Source organism: Centrocercus urophasianus, unplaced genomic scaffold (assembly GCF_019232065.1).
Source record: "Centrocercus urophasianus isolate 14NV4802_14NV808 unplaced genomic scaffold, USGS_Curo_1.0 seq_21, whole genome shotgun sequence".
Classification (NCBI taxonomy): domain Eukaryota; kingdom Metazoa; phylum Chordata; class Aves; order Galliformes; family Phasianidae; genus Centrocercus; species Centrocercus urophasianus.
Window position 1 is genome coordinate 7,236,639 of NW_024884767.1, and position 19,629 is coordinate 7,256,267.

Sequence of the window (19,629 nt, forward strand, 5' to 3'; positions counted from 1 at the left end):
TAATGTCCAGCCTAAATCTACCCTGGCGCAGCTTGAAGCCATTCCCTTTAGTCCTATCACCAGTTACACAAGAGAAGAGGCCGACCCCCAGCTCACTACAACTCCCTTCAGGAAGTTATAGAGAGCAATGAGGTCTCCCCTGAGCCTCCTCTTCTCCAGGCTGAACATTCCCAGCTCCTTCAGCCTCTCCTCATAAGCCCTGTGCTCCAGACCCCTCACCAGCTTTGTTGCCCTTCTTTGAACCCGCTGCAGGGCCTCAGTGTCTTTCTTGCAGTGAGGGGCCCAAAACTGGACACAGCACTCGAGGTGCGGCCTCACCAGAGCTGAGTACGGGGGGACAATCACTGCCCTGCTCCTGCTGGCAACGCCGCTTCTCATGCAAGCAACCCGCATGATGACAAAGCTTGGCTCAGCAGTGACTCTTTCCTGAGTCACTGAGAAGACCATACAGATGCTTTTCTTACACCTCATTTCATACAGACACCTTTTGAGCAACTCGGTAAAATCAAACCTTTGCCTAGTTTCAAACCCTTCAAATTGGCTTAGTTATGTTAAGGAGTAATATTAAGGCTAGAGGAAAAACGTAGGACAAAATTATGTCACATTCTGAAACAGCTAACATAATTAAGACATGGTCTTAATTTGATTTAATAATTTATTGAATTATACTTGGATTACTTAATACATGAAGAACATTACCCACACTATATCTGTCACAGGTGAAAAAAACCCACATATATGGATCAGCGTAATTCATTAAATAGTTTACACAGACTCACAGTCCTCCAGAGACAATTTCACACACCTTGGGCACCAAAGACAAATCTCAGATCCTGATCTCATTAATTTGTTTTACTCCACTAATTTTGATAGCATTGCAAGAATGCACTGAGAGAAACAGCCTGATCTTGCTAAAAATTTGTGAGGTGGCTTTCAGTCATGCGTTGGCAAAGGTGCATACTCCGATCACGAAGTCTATTTGATGCCCTATCCTGAGTAGAATGACATTGATTTTGGGGGAAGTGCCTATATGAAAGGTCCACGTGATATAAGGTACATCCAGGCTATGGCAAGCTCAGAGGTAGGATGACCGAAAGATCAGAAAATAGAATCAGCTGATATTCCAGTTTATGCCCTGAAGAAGCCAACCTATCATCCCTCCTTCATGCAACTTCATAGAACCATGATACAAACATCACAATCTTTACCACTGCCTCTCTGTGAATAATTAAACTGAGCTAAAACAAACTGCACTGACTTTTGCTGCTTTTTCAGACTGATCACTTCTAGGTTTGTTTCTTAAGTACTGACAATCTAGCAAAGTTTTCAGGGGACTGCAGTTTCATATGCCGTTACAGTTTGAATGGAAACTCTTTAACATTTCAGTATTTACAGTTGGTGTTTGTATGTTTCATGAATGCATCATTCTAATGGTGGAATAAAACTGCAGCTTAACCAATGTACTTATATGTTACATTTTGGAATTTTCTCTTTTTACTTCACTCGCTACCTGTTCCTTTATTGTTTTTCCACTATTTATTTTATAGGAACTGACTATGACTACAATAAACTGCAATCTTATCTTTTATAGGATACAATCTGCTATAGTGGAGTTACCTATTCTTCGTGATCTAGTCATGGTAAAAAATGCAGGAGATGTTTTATGAATGTATCTTGCCTTGAAAACAAGGCTGTTACCTCTTGGCCAATATGATTACAAGTTTTAGAAAGACTTTAAGTTGACTCAACTTTTTTTCATTTACAAAAGCTACAAAAGTGATCTTGAAGCATAAGAACATTGCAAAATATTTCTGAAAGAATGGAAGCCTAAAGAGAGAATAGCTGGAAGCGCAAATGATTTGCATATCCTGTATTAATAAAATATTGTTGCTGTCAACCAAATGTTAAAATAGGATAGGGTTTATATCATGAATCTTCCTCCATTAAAATCCGCAATAGTAGTGTCTCTTGCTGGATCAATTCTGTGGCCTGCTATGTGCTTCCCACACAATGCTGAGCTGAAATTCTTCGTGAATATCTGACATCTTATGAGGAACTTTTTCAAAGAATAAAGCACCTGAACTTCTAAAATGACAAACCAAAATCTTTATTACATATATAGATTATGCCTACTGACCATTACATTATTATTACATAACTGTTTAAAAAAATTTTGGTAGATTGTTAATAACTTGACTTCCAGTAAATCAGCTACCCTCTGTGCTAAGGTAGTGTGAAAGCCAGTGTTTGGAAGGGAACCAAAAAGTAAGGAGGGAGAGGAGAAAGAAATCAGATTAAACTGTAAATCTGCGGTTAGCACAGGTTTAGCAAGACATATAGAACATATGGAATGAAGAATCTAGTGCAATTTCTTTGGAAACTAGTATTAAACCTATGACAAATGCCTGAGCCAAACAAATCTCAGTTCCTAGACACATGATGTGACAAACAAAATTAGAAAAAGAGTATTTTCCACCTTAAACACTACTTTGTAACTGATATAGCAAAAAGTATACTATCCATTTTTAACTAGTCATATTGAATCTGAAGATGAAAATTAATATTCCCCAGTCAAAAACACATCCTGTGACCTTGAATTGACAATACTGTCTAACTTAACTGCAGCAGAGTTTTGTTTTGTTTTTTTTTTTAAAGTTAATAAAATCCAGAATATTAGAATGAGACTAAGCAAACTGCATGGTGTTTATCTACCCTGTCAAACTCCTCTCAGCAATACATACAATACCACTGGAATAACACATTACTTTAACTAATTACATGCACTCCACTATATATCATCCTCAGTTTATTACTTTTGTAGCTGTGCAATTTGGAGTGTCAAGTGATAGTCCTCTGTTGCACATCCCACAACCTACATCAGCGCATGCTCACATGGACCTCATCAAGTAGCTGAGGAGCTGCCCTTTCATTGTGAGCAAATGACTAATAGCTAAGCTGGCTCTAAAGAAAGACACTTTTCATAATCACCCAACAATCTGCTAAGTGAAAACGTATGGATAGGCTTAGGTAAAGCCTGGCAGGGGTCTTTGCTGAATAGAAAACAGGTGCTCCTGTTCTGTGCCACGTAAAACACCATTTACCATTAAGTACAAAGGTTATAGGACTAATAACTGCCTCGTGGTAATCAAGGAAAGCTAAGACACTAGCCATGGTCAAACATCTGGGACATATTTTACATACTGGCAACATATGCTTCATTTTCAATTAAAGTGAGGCTTAGGCACATTTATTAATCTACTTACTTTTATCACATCAGAAGACTCATTGACTTAACTTTTCTATTTTACCGCATGAAGAAACAGAGAAATAATAAAAGCCAAAGGTCACTACCAGCTGGTGTTACAAAACACGTGCATGTTTTCTCACCAAATTTTGTTCTGCACGCAGCTTTAAGACAACACAGAAATAAATTAAAATAATATGAAATGGCACTCTTTATGTTTTGACAGAAGGATGCAAAAGGACCAGCAGTAGTTGACAGGGCACGTTTGAGTGCACCACAAAGGAAAAAACCACTCTAACACACATTTAACCACAGAAAGCTCAGTTTGAATGATGCACTTATAATCTAGCCCAGTGCTACATAATGCCCACTGTGAGGAACTGTGAATATACATGGAAGTCCACACATTTTTAAGAAGTGTAATTTTCTGCTCATACAGCGTATTCAGTTATGAGAGCTCAAAATGTTTGCAGTAATGGAGACAGCTTTGAATTCATAAAAATATTCCTAAACACCTTCTGTGTAGAAAGACACTTCTTAAATATTCAGTAAAAAAGCTCACTAAATGTACATGCCAATGCAAGTACTTACTTTTATTCAGTGTTGGTAATTGTATCCAGAAATATATACAAATTCTGTTGTCACTTTGAGAAAGCTAAATACTTGATCATGACACTGAAACCTCGAGTGGTACTTCCAACTGGGTATGCCTGCCTGGCATCTGCTGATAGCCACAAAACCGGATGGGCGTGCTAGTGAGAGGGGGCTTGCTCCCACCCTCACCATCCTCTCTTAAGGAGTTTGTTTAGCAATTTCTAAAACAACTAGGCTGTTACTACACAGGCTGACTTAAACTACAGAAGCAGTCAAGCATTATTTTTTGTGAACTAATCACAGTTATTTAAAATATCCAGGAATACACACACTGCTGGGACTGTACTTTTGTGCTAGCTCTAATAATAAAGCAGGAGCAAACAGGAGAAAATGGCCTCAAATGGATGGCAGATCGGTGTTTATCAGAAGAGAAATGATGATTCAAAGCCAGCATGTTGCGTTAAAATACAAGCTACACAGCTGACCTTTGCAATAAATCATATATTTTATTGCCAGAAGTGCATGCTCGTATCATTAGTGTTAAAAACCATCACCTACGTGTTTCGTAAAAGAAGGTTTTGTTGTTGCAGTGTTTGCCAATTCTGAAATGATGTAGCTAACGATTTAAGTGATGTATAGAAGAATTTCACATAATATCTTTCTGTCAGTTGTAAAATGTTTGAGCTGGCAATAGAATGAGGAAAATACATTCTTTTTTTTTTTTAATCATTTCTCAGATCTTAGGTGTTAGCTAACAGAAAAATAATAATTCAGGGGATTAACTAATCACAATGAATTTTCTGACATTTCAAATGCTGCTGCCAGCATATGAATTCTTGGTACATAACTGTACATCTCAACTAGAAACAAAGGTCAAGGACATAAATTAAGATACATTGTTTTTTCTCCTCTAAAAAAAAAAAAAAAAAAAAAAATCATTGCATTTTTATAACTTTCTGTAAGTGGGGAAAAATCTATGAAGGACAAAAAAACCTTCATTTTAATTTAGAGTTCTTGTAAAATTGTGAGGTTTTTTTTCCTTTTCTTTTTTCCTTTTCTTTCACAGATATCATCTTACTGGGATGAAAATACCAGAAACGACAGGACTCTCTGCTCTGCACTTGTTTTGTCAGAAAGCTGTCCCGCCAGTGCTAGCCATTGCTTTCGTGGTGCAAGGTCATTCTAATTTCTTCTCTCCGTTTTTCCCTTCTCCCTGGGGGACAACCAATCCAAGCAGTCCCATAGCTTGGCTCAATAAGATGTGGAAACGAGCTGTTATTTACTGTGGTTGCAATCTTGAACCCAATCAGCAACCTCCAAAGTGAACCACGTTTCCTCAAATAGCCAAATGATCTGCAATAGTTTCCCAGCTTGCTAGGCCACAACTCCAGTTTCAAATCAAATGGACGCCTATGAGAATTGTGATTATTTAAATGTCATACAGAGTGCAAAACATTTCAGCCATTCTTCTACCAAGTAATCCTTTGAAAATTATAGATGTCAATATCCTGTCTTTAACCAGTATGGAGTTGCTATTTTTACACCACTTTCCCCCTGAAGTGCAGCCCTATTTGTAATACTCAAGACAGGACAAATTTTTGTCCTTCAAAAACAGTTGTCACTGCAGTTATCTTCACAAGAGCTATCAAGTTCCAGACAAGCTGAATTATTTTTGTTCCTGGCAGAAAAAATATTTGACCCAGCTCTGGACCAAGAAAAAAAAATAAAATAAAAAAGGCAGGATTTATAGTCCTCTATCCTTTCCTGCAATACACAGTAGCATTGTTAGGATGATAAACAGCTCTGTCCAATTTTCTGGACTAAAACACTTCAACTCCTCTTTTAACTGTCTGTAAAAACAGTGTCATGTCTAAATTCTCCCATCCCCAGGTACCCAAGTGCTAGGAAAGATAATTACCTTGTCATCTCTGTCATCCTCTTCTTCCTCGTCCTCTAGCATGTCCTCCACTACCTGCAGACAGAAACAGTAGTAGTTGTCATGATTTAAAAAGGAAGAGTTTTGTTCTGTCAATTCTAACCCTTTTGTAGATGAAAACTTTATTAACATATGAAATAAATGCGCAGAAGGAAAATGTACAACCAGGAAAATACACTTCATCTAGAGACTCAAATTTAGGAAAGCGTTGTAGCGTTAACTGATATACATTAGGGAATTACATACTGAAAACCTTTCCTGTACAAAATGCTTGCTTGACAATTTCAGTATTTAAAAGGTAGTTCAAAATTCAATGTATGATAGTTTTAACTAAAGGAATCCTTTTTCATCTCCACTGGTGGCTGTACAGTACACACATGCTCATTTTAATTTACAGTTACCTAGAGAAACGCAACATTTCTACTAGAATTTACAGTATACATCAAGAGATTTCTGAAAAATAAAAAAACAGGAATAAATTCATATTAGCTTGTCTCCTTCTGATTTACAACAATAACACATACCATATGTTCTATTATCTCTATGTTTCTTAATAACAATTTTATACAATCTGTGCATCTAACTTTCTGCACGTTAATCACTGGAAATGCTTTCATCACTTCTTCTGAGGAATAGGAGAACTGAGAGGGTAAAAGCAAACTCTTAAGGGCTAGAATGGCATGGAAGCCCTTTTGCCACACTGAAAAAGATCAGTAATTACATCAAGTGTCTAAAGCCCAAGATATATGCCTGAATCTGTTGATTCAGACATAGTCTATGCCTGGAGCTGACTAACCTCACTAGGTCTCTTACTTTTTTAACATTAATATTCCCAAGACACTTAAATAACTTTTCAAAGTACATCCAGAATTTCCTTGTCTTGACAGAGGAATGCCTACTTCACATTAGTGCTAAAGTTAACTTGGAGACAAGTAGCTGAATTGGAAACCTCTGAAACTGTTGCAAATGATGGCATCTCATTGAGATCACTTACACAACAACAATCATTCCAAATTATCCAGATAATAATTCTTCAAAGTCATTTTTTTTCTTCCTCATCTAATGATTTTAAAGTACTTTACAAGTGTCTACACAGTGGCAAAATGTTAAATTGTTTAAAGGATATAGAAAGCCCTTTGAAATCCCTTAAATCCCCAGGACTGAACCCAGATTTTCATCTCAAGCATTCCATTTTTCAATTCAAAAGTCACTACCAATCTGTGTTCTTGTTCTAGGTTAGTCATACCATGAATTACATTTGGCTTTAGAGTACTGAAATATCTGGAAAGGAAAACAGAATTCAATTACTGTAGTGAAATAAAGCAATAGTGTTCTCAAGCCCAAGATACAGACTCTTTAATGTAAATGAAACTTAGTCTATGCTTTCACTTTTCTTGAAATTCTAAAGAAGAGTTAAGAAAAACAACACATGAATATTCAGACAGCATGGACAGAATAAGGCAATTCATTAAAGCACCATAACAATGGTTTTTCAGAACTTTCACACAAATTAAAACAGGAACAGTAGACTATTCAGACTTACTAGATATATGAAAAATTAGCAGATATATGAAAAATATGCTGAAGCCTTATAAAAGCTGTATATGAAGAATGAGCCTGCAACCAGGAAGCAAAAAAAATATCCAAAGAAGATTGCTTTCTTTGGGAAGGTGTTGAAGGCGTCAGGAGCACGAGTGGTGTTCTTCACTGTCCTCCCAGTGGGAAACAGGGATCTGAGCAGAAGGAAGAGAACTGACCCGTTGAACGACTCCTCCAGGAAGGCATTGTATCCAAAAGCATAGTTGAAGAGACAGTAGACTAATGAACACAGCATAGGAAATAATCAAGGAGAGTCGGAAACTGTGATGCACTCTGAAAATGTTGATGTTATTGCCATCACAGAAACATGGCAGGATGATTCACATAACTGGAACTCCATCACTTATGGCTATAAGCTTTTTTGAAAGGAAAGGCAAAATACAAGGGGCAGGGGAGTTGCTCTCAATGTTAAGGAGTGGATAGACTGCAAGAAGCTCCTTCAGAGAAACAGTCAGGAATAGTTGGACAGCCTGCAGGTTAAAATTATGGATGGGACCAATAAAGGACAGTGGTGGCTGGGATTTACTATGGGCCAACTAAGAGGAACCTGTTCATGAGGCCTTCCTGTGTCAGCTACAGGAAGTTTCATGCTCACAGGCTTTCATCCTGAAGAGGGATTTCAACCACCCAGCTATCCACTGGCAAGACAGCACGGCGAGCTGCAAGCAATCCAGCTGAATCCTGGAGCCCATTGACAATAACTTTCTGGTTCAGATATTGCACAGACCAATCAGAGGTGAAGCACTGCTAGACATAGTGCTCACCAATGTGGAGATCATTAAAGATATCAAGATTGGAGGCAGCCTGGGCTGCAGCAACCATGACATGATTGCGTTCATGATCTCAAGAAACATGGGCCTGGCAAAGAGTGGAGTCAGGACTCTGAACTTCAGAAAGCAAACTTTGGGGTGTTTGAGGAATTGTTGAATGAGATCTCCTGGGAAGAAGTCCTTAGAGGCAGGAGTGGAACAAAGATGGCTACTCTTTAAAGATGCTCTTCTGATAGCATAAGAGCTCTTCACCTCTCAGAATAAGAACGCGGACAGTGGAGACAGGAAACCAGTATGGCTTGGCAAGGACCCGCTGGTCAAACTGAGGGAAAAGAACTCAAAGTCTGTGAGTACAGATATTGGAAGCAAGGGTGTGCCACCTGAAAAGAATACAAGGATACTGTTCAGACTTGCAGAAATGGGATCAGAAAACCAAGGCACAGATGAAACTGAACTTGCCAAGAAATCTTAAAAACAACATGAAGGAATTCTACGGGTACAAGGGTAGAAAAGACAGGCCAAAGAAAACATACTCTCTCTGCTAAGTAAGAAAAGACAACTGGACACAACAGATATGGAGAAGGCTGAGGTACCAATGAGTTCTTTGCCTCTTCACTGGCAGCCAAGATTCGCACATCCCTGAGCCTCATATTTCTGAACCTGAACCTCTAGGTGGGTATAAGGGCAGAGCAAGTCCAAGCCCTACTCATGAGACTGAAAGAAAACAGTTCCATGGGGAAGGACAATATATAACCCAAGGTCCTAAGCAAGTTGGCTGATGTAGTTGCTGAGTCACTTGCCATCACATCTGAAAAGTCGTCAGGTGCAGCCCCTATTGGACTAGAAAGAGGGAAACACCATTCCCATTTACAAAAAAAAACAAAACAACAAAGGAGGAGGGAGAACTCAGGGAACCAGAGGCTGGTGAGCTTCATTTCTGTGCAGGGGAAGATCATGGAACAGATCCTCCTGGGAGAGATGTGAAGACACATGAGGCACCAATGGGTGATCTGAGACAGCCAATAGGTTCACCAATGGATGAATGGTTGTGTTTGAACAAACTGGTGGCCTTAAATGATTGACTGTCTCTGTGGACAAAGGGAAGGCAACTGATGTCATCAACCCAAACTTCTGCAAGGCTTTTGACATGGTCCCCCACAACATCCTCATCTCTAAATTGGAGAGACAGGATGGATTATTTGGTGAGTAAGGAATTAGTTGGAAGGTTGCAGCCAGAAGGTTGTGGTCAATGGCTCTACATCCACATGGAGGCTGATGATGAGCTGTGTCCCCCAGTCGGTCCATCTTGGGACAGGTACACTTTAACATTTTTATCAATTACATAGATGATGGGATTGAGTGCACCCTCAGCAAGTTTGCTGGTGACACCAAGCTGAACACTGTGATTGATAAAGCAGAAGGAAGGGATGCCATCCAAAGGGACCTTGATAGACTTGAAAGGTGGGTTCTTGTGAAACCAATTCAACAAAATAAAGTGCAAACTTTTGCACCTGGGTTAAAGTAATCCCAGTTACTGAGAAGAACTTGGGGGGTCCTGGTTGATGAAAAACTTTACATGAGCCAATAGTGTGCACTTGTAGCCTGGGACACAAATGGTATCATAGGTTCCATCAGAAGAGAGGCGGCAGCAGGGAGAAGAAGTTGATTGTCCTTTTCTACTCTTCCCTCATGAGGACCAAGCTGGAGTACTGCATTCAAGTCTGGGGCCTCCAATATGGAAAAGATGTGAAGCTTTTGGAGAACGTTCAGAGGAGGGCCATGAAGATGATCAGAGGGCTGGAACACCTCTCTTATGAAGACAGGCTGAAGGAACTTGGCTTGTTCAGCTTGGAAAAGAGAAGGCTGCAGGGACACTTCACTATGGCCTTCCAGTATTTCAAGGGAGTTCATAAACATGAGGGAAATCAACTTTGTACAAGGGCAGATTGTGACAGGACAAGAAGGAATAGTTTTAAACTAAAGGAAGGGAGATTTAGATTAGATGTCAGGCAGAATTTTTTTATTGAGAGAGTGGTGAGGTGTTGGCAGAGGCTGCCAAGAGAGGCTGTGGATGTCCAACTTGTGAAAGTGTTTAAGGCCAAGCTGGATGTGGCCCTGCGCAATCTGATCTAGTATTTGATCTAGCAGTGGGCAGCCCTCCCTGTGGCACATGGGTTGGAACTTGATGATGCTTGAGGTCCCTTCCCAACCCAAGCCATTCTATGATTCTAAGAATACTGCATAAAAATCCACAATGGATTTTTTTTTTCTCCTTTGATAGAAGGTTCTTGCTATTCAAATAAAGTGTGAATGTGCTTCTTTGGTTTGAAGCAACGTAGCAGTTACTCAGATCCCTATGTCAAGCCTTATACTCTGGGGAGGTATAATGGAGAGGAGGAGGAGAAGGAAATAGAGGGAGTTGGAGAGAAAACAGGAAAAGGCATATGAAGATAAAATGAAACATTGGAGTTATTTTATTAAAAGCTCTATGGCAAAAATCTTAGATTGTCCCTAGAACACTCACTTTAAATTATGCCTTCCGATAGCTTGCTTGAAATCAAGTAGTATTAATCAAACAAAGGAAGGGCACCGGGGAAATCAGAAAGATCTAATGCAAGCAGTTAAAAGTGACATGACCTTCTGTAATGTCACTTGTCACAGACTTATGTGCCACATACTGGTAGAAGGTCTTGAAAGAACCTAATTCTTGGTACTATTCTTTGAATGTAATACCAATACAGATGACATTTTAAAAAGCGCATGTAGATGTCCTCAAAAATGGCATGTCAGCTACTTCACAGACAAACAGTAAGTAGATGTTGTTTAAATGTAGCAAAATTAGATTGTTTCTGTGCAAAATAGACCTTTTGAAAACATACTAATCACAAAAAGCAGTCTAATTCCTGCATGCTGCCTTTCCTATTGATCCATTCCCACCTTCGTTGAGGTAAAAGAGTTTTGTCTATAAATATTGTACAATTCGTACTTTATACAAGATTACAGGAGCACTTGTTCTGTCATAGCAGCAACTACGTGCAGTTTTCTGGAATAAGGTTACTGCAAGGCAGCACAAATACTGTATTTGCATCATAGAAAAGACCCAAATATTTATGGACTAGAATGTTGTCTTTTTAGTTAGTTGACAACTAACTGCAACTTGCACTTATTCTAAAAATGATCTGCTGACTAACAAACAATATAGGATTCATGAGAAAATAATTTGTTGTGACTTCCAACATCAACACCTGCAAAGTACGCATGCATTCTAGTTATTTAGAAGCATCTTGAATCAAAAATCAATGATTGCAGAGAACTTTACAATACTTCTTGAAAGCACTTTGTGGAAAAGTGGCACACTGAAACTCAAGAACACTTTTAATGAACGGCCCTAGTCTCTCGTTACCAGCCTGCTGTTTTTCACTGCAAACAGCAAGTCACTTCATGAACTGTCTCCAGTTCTAATTTCTTCAGCTAATCCAACAACATGAAATACACAACATTTCCGTAGATTTGCTCAAATTTTACTTGATTTAGTGCTTCAAACATAGTTGGGTTAAATGGAAAGCAAAAGAAAATAGTTTATGCTGTATCTAATGCTACAGTGTCACAATATCTGCAGAGATTTTGATTTTCACATGAAGGTATTAATTTCTGGAAGGTAAAATAAAAGAGAATGAGATTTGGTTCTGAATCACATACCTTTTACATATGCAAAGAACGTAGTCAGAATTGTACTGCTCAAGGCTGTTTGGATTTCATGTAATTCATACTGCCTACATATAGACTATACCACACATGTGTGTCTCACAATTCACAGTGTTTGTGTGTACAGTATAAAATTATATGCAGAATGTCTCAATGAAGTAGGATGCACAAAACCAGTTAGAATTTTTCAGGTAGTTTTGAAATCCTTGAACTTAAAGCAAAGACATCCACCACCCACAAGCCCACGACAGGAGTGTTTTTGTGGTCATTTTCACAACATGATGTCTGCTCCTTTCATTGAATTGTTAAGGAGAAACTTTCTGGGAGATACAGCTTAATTGTCAATTTTTTTGTACCAAATTTACAAGAAAAATAAAAATAAATTAATAGATTCTGATTTAATACCATAGTAGATCTGGAATACTACTGATCCTGATTTATTCTGCTAATGTTTGACCTTGGGGTATTTCCACTGCAGTTATCATCAAGATAACTGAGCTACTAGATGTAATAATAATTAGTATGATAAGCTTGCCAGTAAGTTCAGAAGACAGTAGACTGAAAAGAGAAGTATCAGTACTCTATTACTAAAATACTTCCTGATTTTTACGGAGACACTCAAGTACGATTACTTCATCTCACAGAATGCATTTTGTTAGCTTGTTCTGGGAAGTGCTCATGTTGTCATTTAGTCTCATTGTTAATAGGAAATGAGACTTTAATATGGCTATCAGATGCTTTTTGATGCATGTTTCTGATTGCACGTAGTTCTGTAATGTCAGCAACAGAATTTTTATTTGAGTACAATAAATTTCCTGGCAATATGCTTGGGCAGTACATACAGTATATTATACAAGAACACGTAACCTTTCTCCTGGTTACAGCTTTGTATGCCCTCAATATTCAGTAGTTAATGTAGCTAAGAATACGTAATTTTTATTATAAAAAATGGCGTAAGTAGAAGCCCTGCTTCCCTCTATATATTTTTTCTTCAATATGTGGTTATTTTAGCTTTTTCTTGCATTTACATAATGCACTGTGAAGTGAATATTAGGTGTTTATTTGAAGTATGTCTCCATCTAAAGGCTTCAACTTGCACTGTACATTTGAAAATGTCATATCTCTGATTTTAGAGTGGTTCATTTTCAGTTCAGCATGACAAAAAAAAAAAACACCACCATAAAAACACTCACTGTATGGTTAACTGTCAGTGATAAGTTTACCATACAGCACTAATAAAACTGCTTAACAAATTTTTATGATAATTCTCTACAATAAAATAGCTTATTATATTTGTTAACAGCATAAAGGAACAATGGTGCTTTAAACTGTTATTAACTTTCTCCAAGTAATATTAACATTCCAGTAGGAGCAGATACCCTTCTCTTATAAACTAGCATTTATTCAAGCAAATCTAACCTTGTGAGCTTAACATTATGTATTACATTACAATTCGGAGCTGTAAGCTTTTCAGTAGGAAAAAAAGTGTTACTAATTTTATGGGATGTTGCATATAATATACATATTAATGCAATTTCAGTAAAATAAAAAAAAAAATCAGATATTGGCATATTTTGATGAATACATTAACACTGCAGAATAATTCCAAAGTTATAGTAGTATAGACTGAATTAAAACATTTTTAAGGAAAATACAATCTCAAAAAGAATTAAAAAATTCACATGATTACTGGAATTTTTACTGTGAACTAAGCTGATCTTAGTTCATAAAACATTATTTATAGTAGCCACTTTAACTTGTCATGCCAATCTTGTTGCAATTTAAATCCTGATGCAAATGGAAACAAAAGTCATTAAAACAATTTCTTAGGAAAAATGCCTCTATGTGCACTGAAGTTGAATTTTATGTTATATGCCAAAAATATAGCAAGATGTAATTGAACAAGTGTTGCAAAACTTACATTAACTAATCAACTGGCTTATGATAGGAAAAAGAAATTTCTTTTTTTTTTTTTTTAATTTATTTTATTTTTAATGCTGAAAATGTCTAGGGCTGGATTTTGACATTTTGTCTTCAAGTGACCAAAATCAGACATAATATTCCAATTCTGCAGTGCAATCGTTTTTTGTCAACGCTGCTGGGATGAGAACAGCTACACAAAGTTTTAGCGTGAGGTTTACTGCATTCTCAGATGTTGTAGATGAGCCTCCATGCAGGGATTACACTGGCCATGTGGGCAGCCTCGTCTAACTGTAGCTCAGAGAGCTAACTGCAGGATTACATTCTATCATGCTGCTAGAGAGAAACGCTTCCAGCCGAACTTGTATCCTTACATAGTGTACTGTGTGACTGTTAAATTAGTGCATAATGCATTTAAAATATTTATAGTGCCAACATTTAGTTAAATAACCTTTATGTAAGATTTATGTTGATTTGCTCATTTCTCATTTAATGGCAAATTATGAAGAGCATGTTTCATAAAGATAATTCTCCATTTAAATTCAGCAGGCCATTAAATATTAAAATTATGTTTCTGATGCAATCTAAAGCAAATTTGTCCAGCTTCAGCGATTATTTGCACTCATAAAAATTAGACTTGATTAATAAAATTTAAATGCTTGATTAAGCTGACATTTTCATGTTTCTTTTCTGATTTATTAAAAAAGCCTCTGTCCCACAGTGGGGCACTCTCGTGTGTTTTTCCTCCCTGACTGTATGGATTGTATAGAAAGAACAAACAGCTGCATGAAGACAGCGACAGTTCTCAGCAGACTGCTTAATATTCAGGCACGTGTTGCCTGTGGTCTTTGTGCTCTGACAGCACCCAGGCTGAGCACACAGGCAGGCGATGACCTATTTACAAAAGCCTTTCTAACTTCTTTTACTGACGATAACAAACGGAGAGCAGGTTTGAGATTCTGATTAATTTGGCCATGGTAAGAAGGGCTGCCTGGTTGAAAAAAAAACCTTCTGGACGTTGCTGCACTGTTCAGTGCTGTGCTGATTGCTATCTGTAACAGAATAAACATCTATTTCCAGGTACAGAGTATTTGGCTAGTTAGCAGCAGTCAGCAAACACAATGTGAAACCCTTTTAAGTAATGTTTTAAACTGTTCCAGGAAAAATAACTGTTTTTCTGATTAGTGGCACCATAATTTAAAAATTTTTTACATTCTATCCCCAACTCTGTATTCTCCTACTAGCCTTCATACATTGGAGAATTTAAGGCTGCTGCTGTCATATTGGAGGCCAAGTTCTCAGAGTCAAAACAGGAGGCCAAGATGTAATGGCCAACATGACTACCTCCTTTTGTACCACACTGTGCAAATGACGTATTCTAGACGCAGTCTAGCTAGAATACAGGGACAATAATTACTTTTGCCATAACTTCAAAAAACTTCAGTCCTCAGCTAAAGTTCCCTGTTGTCTCCTTGGAATAAGAGGCACTGGAACTTCTAGCGCAAGCATCTCAATGCTGCATCTGCAATGGATCTAAACTTGGTGTTTGCACTGTATTAATCTGCAGAAATCCTGCTAAACTTTGGAGTCATTCCTGCACACTGTAAGACTATAGTGGGTAAAACAAAACAAAACAAAAATGGTAAAGTGAGTAACTGTCTCATTATCTGCTTGCTAACTCACTTTTTCCAGGACAAATAACAGAATGCTAAAGTCAGCTCCTTTTTTGGTGGGGTTTGTTTGTACAAAATGGTGCTCTTTACCAAGGAGAAGCTGACCCAAATTCACCAAAGGTTCTGACACACTGCTGCCTTGCTCCAAAGAGATAATTATTTGGACATTAGGCAAAAAACCTGCAACTGAATTTGGGTGTTACGCTGCTAACCCAAACTCATTGCGTCTTCTTGAGGAAGCAGGGAATCCAGTGAGACGGATATACTCATGAGCATCCTTGTTTCCATTTCCATTTTTGCTTTTCTTATTTCCAGAGAACATATGAAGTCAAAGAACAAAAAGAAAATCTGAGCCTACAAACAAAGGTTAAAATAAACTATCAGATGAAACCCACATATACCATAAATTTCTCTGAAGATCAGAGCAAAATTCTCTTTTTGTCCTTTCAGAGGACTATATAAAAAACATCCACAGAAACTGGTCAAAGTCTGAAAATGAAATCTAGTATTTTACTAAAGTTACTGTTCTTCTGTTCCATAATATTACCCTAAACGAGTCTATCTCTAACTCTTAAAAGAAACATGTATTCTAGAAACATAAGTCATCAAAGCTTATTTCATAAAAAATCTCCACTGAAATTAAAGATGTATCATATCATTTTATACCAGTCTTACAAGATTAATAATATGCGTATATACTCTATTATACAGATTCATAAGAATTTGTGTATGGCACATTAACTCCCAGCTGCTCACCATCATTTTCTATGCAATGACGTGCAACTTGAAACTTCAAGAGGAAATCAGCTATTTAATATTTCCTTTAAGGCTCTAAATATTAACAATAAATAGGATGTGAACTGAAGTGATTAAAGTACTTTTCCATAGGGGTATATATGGCAGAGGAACATTTATAGGTAACTCCAAGCATGTGCATTATCCTGCTTACTAAATTTTAAATTACTTGGGAAAAAAAAAAAAAATCTAACAAATAATAGACCAAAAAGGCGTGTAGGATGAGTATCCTTAGTTAGAGAATCACAGGATGGCTAGGGTCTGCAAGGACTTCTTGAGGCTATCTGGCATCTGGTCCAACCCTCCTGTTGAAGTAGAGTCTACAAGCAGGTTGACCAGAACTGTATCAAGTCTGGTCCTGAATATCTCCAAGGACAGATATTCCTCAGTCTCTCTGTATATCTTGTTCCAATGTTGGGCCACCCTCACTATAACTGTCTTTCTGGTGTTCATATGAAATACCACAAACTTTGTTTTATGCCCACTGACTCCTGTCCTGTCATGGGCACCACTAAGAGAAACTGGCTCCTTCTTCCCTTCCCATCAGTGAGTTAAACACATTAAGATCCTTCCAGGCTTCCTCTTCTCTTGGTTGAACAGTCCTAGCTCCCAGCTTCTTCCCCAATTCCTTCCCTTTGCTGAACTGCATTGCCTTGACTTCTTGACTTGCCACAACTAAAAATCTTGTATTCATCCACTGTACTTCAGCTATGAGAACAAGACCACTGCACCTGCACAATCCTGCATGCATGCAACAGCAACCTTCCCCATTATTCCCCGTCTCCAAAAGGGAGACGGATACTTGCCCAGGAGCTGGCGGGACTTGTAGAGAGGGCTTTAAACTAGATAGGAAGGGGGAGGGGGATAAAGCCAGGCCTGCTGGAGAGCAGCCTGGGGAAGTGGTATTGGGATTAGGTGAGAGGCAAGGGGCTCAGCTGAGGTGCGTCTACACTAATGCACGCAGCATGGGCAACAAACAAGAAGAGTTGGAAGCCATTGTGCAGCAGGCAAACTATGACCTAGTTGCCATAACGGAAACGTGGTGGGATTGTTCCCATGATTGGAGTGCTGCAATGGATGGCTACAAACTCTTCAGGAAAGATAGGCAAGGAAGGCGGGGTGGCGGTGTGGCTCTCTATGTTAGGGAATGCTTTTATGCTACTGAGGTTATGACTGGGGATGATAACGTTGAATCCCTATGGGTAAAGATCAGAGGAAGGGATGACAAGACAGGCACCCTGGTGGGCGTCTGTTATAGACCTCCAAATCAGGATGAAGAGACAGATGAGGTATTCTATAAGCAGCTGGCACAAGCTGCACAGTCGCCTGCCCTTGTCCTCACGGGGGACTTTAACTTCCCTGACATATGCTGGGAGTACAGCACAGCACAGAGGAAGCAGTCTAGGAGGTTTCTGGAATGCGTAGAGGACAACTTCCTGATACAGCTGGTCAGAGAGCCCACGAGAGGAACTGCCCCACTAGACCTGCTGTTCACAAACAGGGAAGGTTTGGTGGGAGATGTGGAGGTTGGAGGCTGTCTTGGGCAGAGTGATCATGAAATGATAGACTTCGTGATTCATGGTGGAGCCTGGAGGGGGAATAGTAAAACTGCTACCTTGGACTTCAGGAGGGCGGACTTTGAATTGTTCAAGGGACTAATAGGGGGAGTCCCCTGGCATTCAGTCTTAGCGAGTAAAGGGGTCCAAGAGAGCTGGTTGCTCTTCAAGAAGGAAGTCTTAAGGGCGCAGGAGCAGGCAGTCCCCCTGAGCTGCAAAATGAGCCGGCGGGGAAGAAGACCGGCGTGGATGAATAGGGAACTATTCCTGAGGCTCCGGGAGAAAAAGAGAATCTACCGCCTGTGGAAAGAGGGACAGGCCACTCAAAATGAATACAAGGAAGTTGTTAGGATGTGTAGAGGTGAAATCAGAAAGGCAAAAGCCCAGCTTGAATTTAACCTAGCCACTGGCGTGAAAAGGAATAAAAAACTCTTTTATAAATACATTAACAGTAAGAGGAGGACAAAGGAGAATATCCACTCTTTGCTGGATGAGGCTGGGAATGTGACTACTGAGGATAAGGAAAAGGCAGAGGTTCTGAATGCCTTCTTTACGTCTGTCTTTAAAAGTCAGACCAGTTATCCTCAGGATACTCCTCTCTCTGACCTGGTAATCTCGGCTGGGGAGCACACTAACCCCCCTGTGATTCTGGAGGAAACAGTCAGAGACCTACTGCTCCAACTGGACTGCCACAAGTCGATGGGGCCAGATGAGATCCACCCGAGAGTGCTGAGGGAACTGGCGGAGGTGATAGCCGAGCCGCTTTCTATCATCTATCAACGCTCCTTGTTGACCGGTGAGGTCCCAGATGACTGGAGGCTTGCCAATGTGACTCCCATTTATAAGAAAGGTCGTAAGGAGGATCCGGGGAACTACAGGCCTGTTAGCCTGACCTCGGTGCCAGGGAAGGTTATGGAGCAGATCGTCTTGAGGGAGATCATGCGGCATGTGCAGGGTGACCGGGGGATCAGGCCTAGCCAGCATGGGTTCATGAAGGGCAGGTCCTGCTTGACCAACCTGATCTCCTTCTATGATCTAGTGACCCATCTGGTGGATGAGGGAAAGGCTGTTGATGTGGTCTACCTAGACTTGAGCAAAGCCTTTGACACTGTCTCCCACAGCATTCTCCTGCAGAAGCTGGCAGCCAGAGGCTTGGATGGATACACTCTTGGCTGGGTAAGGAGCTGGTTGGAGGGCCGGGCACAGAGAGTGGTGGTAAATGGAGTCAAATCCAGCTGGCGACCGGTTGTGAGTGGTGTTCCCCAGGGGTCGGTGCTGGGGCCTGTCCTCTTCAATATCTTTATTGATGACCTCGATGAGGGCATCGAGTGCACCCTCAGTAAGTTTGCAGATGACACCAAATTGGCTGGAAGTGTGGATCTGCCTGGGGGTAGCGAGGCCCTACGGAGGGATCTGGACAGGCTGGAGAGCTGGGCTGAAGCCAATGGGATGAGTTTCAACAAGGCCAAATGCCGGGTCCTGCACTTCGGCCACAACAACCCCAGGCGACGCTACAGGCTTGGGGCGGTGTGGCTGGAGGACTGCATAGAGGAAATGGACCTGGGGGTATTGATTGATGCTCGGCTGAACATGAGCCGACAGTGTGCCCAGGTGGCCAAGAAGGCCAATGGCATCCTGGCTTGCATCAGAAACAGCGTTGCAAGCAGGAGCAGAGAGGTGATTGTTCCCTTGTATTCAGCACTGGTGAGGCCGCACCTCGAGTACTGCGTCCAGTTTTGGGCCCCTCACTGCAAGAAAGACATTGAGGGCCTGCAGCGGGTTCAAAGAAGGGCAGCAAAGCTGGTGAGGGGTCTGGAACACAGGCCATATGAGGAGA

At 39.8% G+C, this 19,629-nt stretch overlaps 1 protein-coding gene across 6 annotated transcripts in view; it reads right to left on the minus strand.

The window, feature by feature from the left end:
- MCTP1 (multiple C2 and transmembrane domain containing 1) overlaps positions 1 to 19,629 on the minus strand; it is a 200,006-nt gene that overhangs the window by 30,655 nt on the left and 149,722 nt on the right. For all 6 annotated transcript variants that reach the window (XM_042822881.1, XM_042822882.1, XM_042822878.1 and 3 more), the window contains one exon: positions 5,757 to 5,810. In XM_042822881.1, coding sequence (XP_042678815.1) covers positions 5,757 to 5,810 — 54 coding nt within the window. The remainder of the gene's footprint in view (positions 1 to 5,756; positions 5,811 to 19,629) is intronic.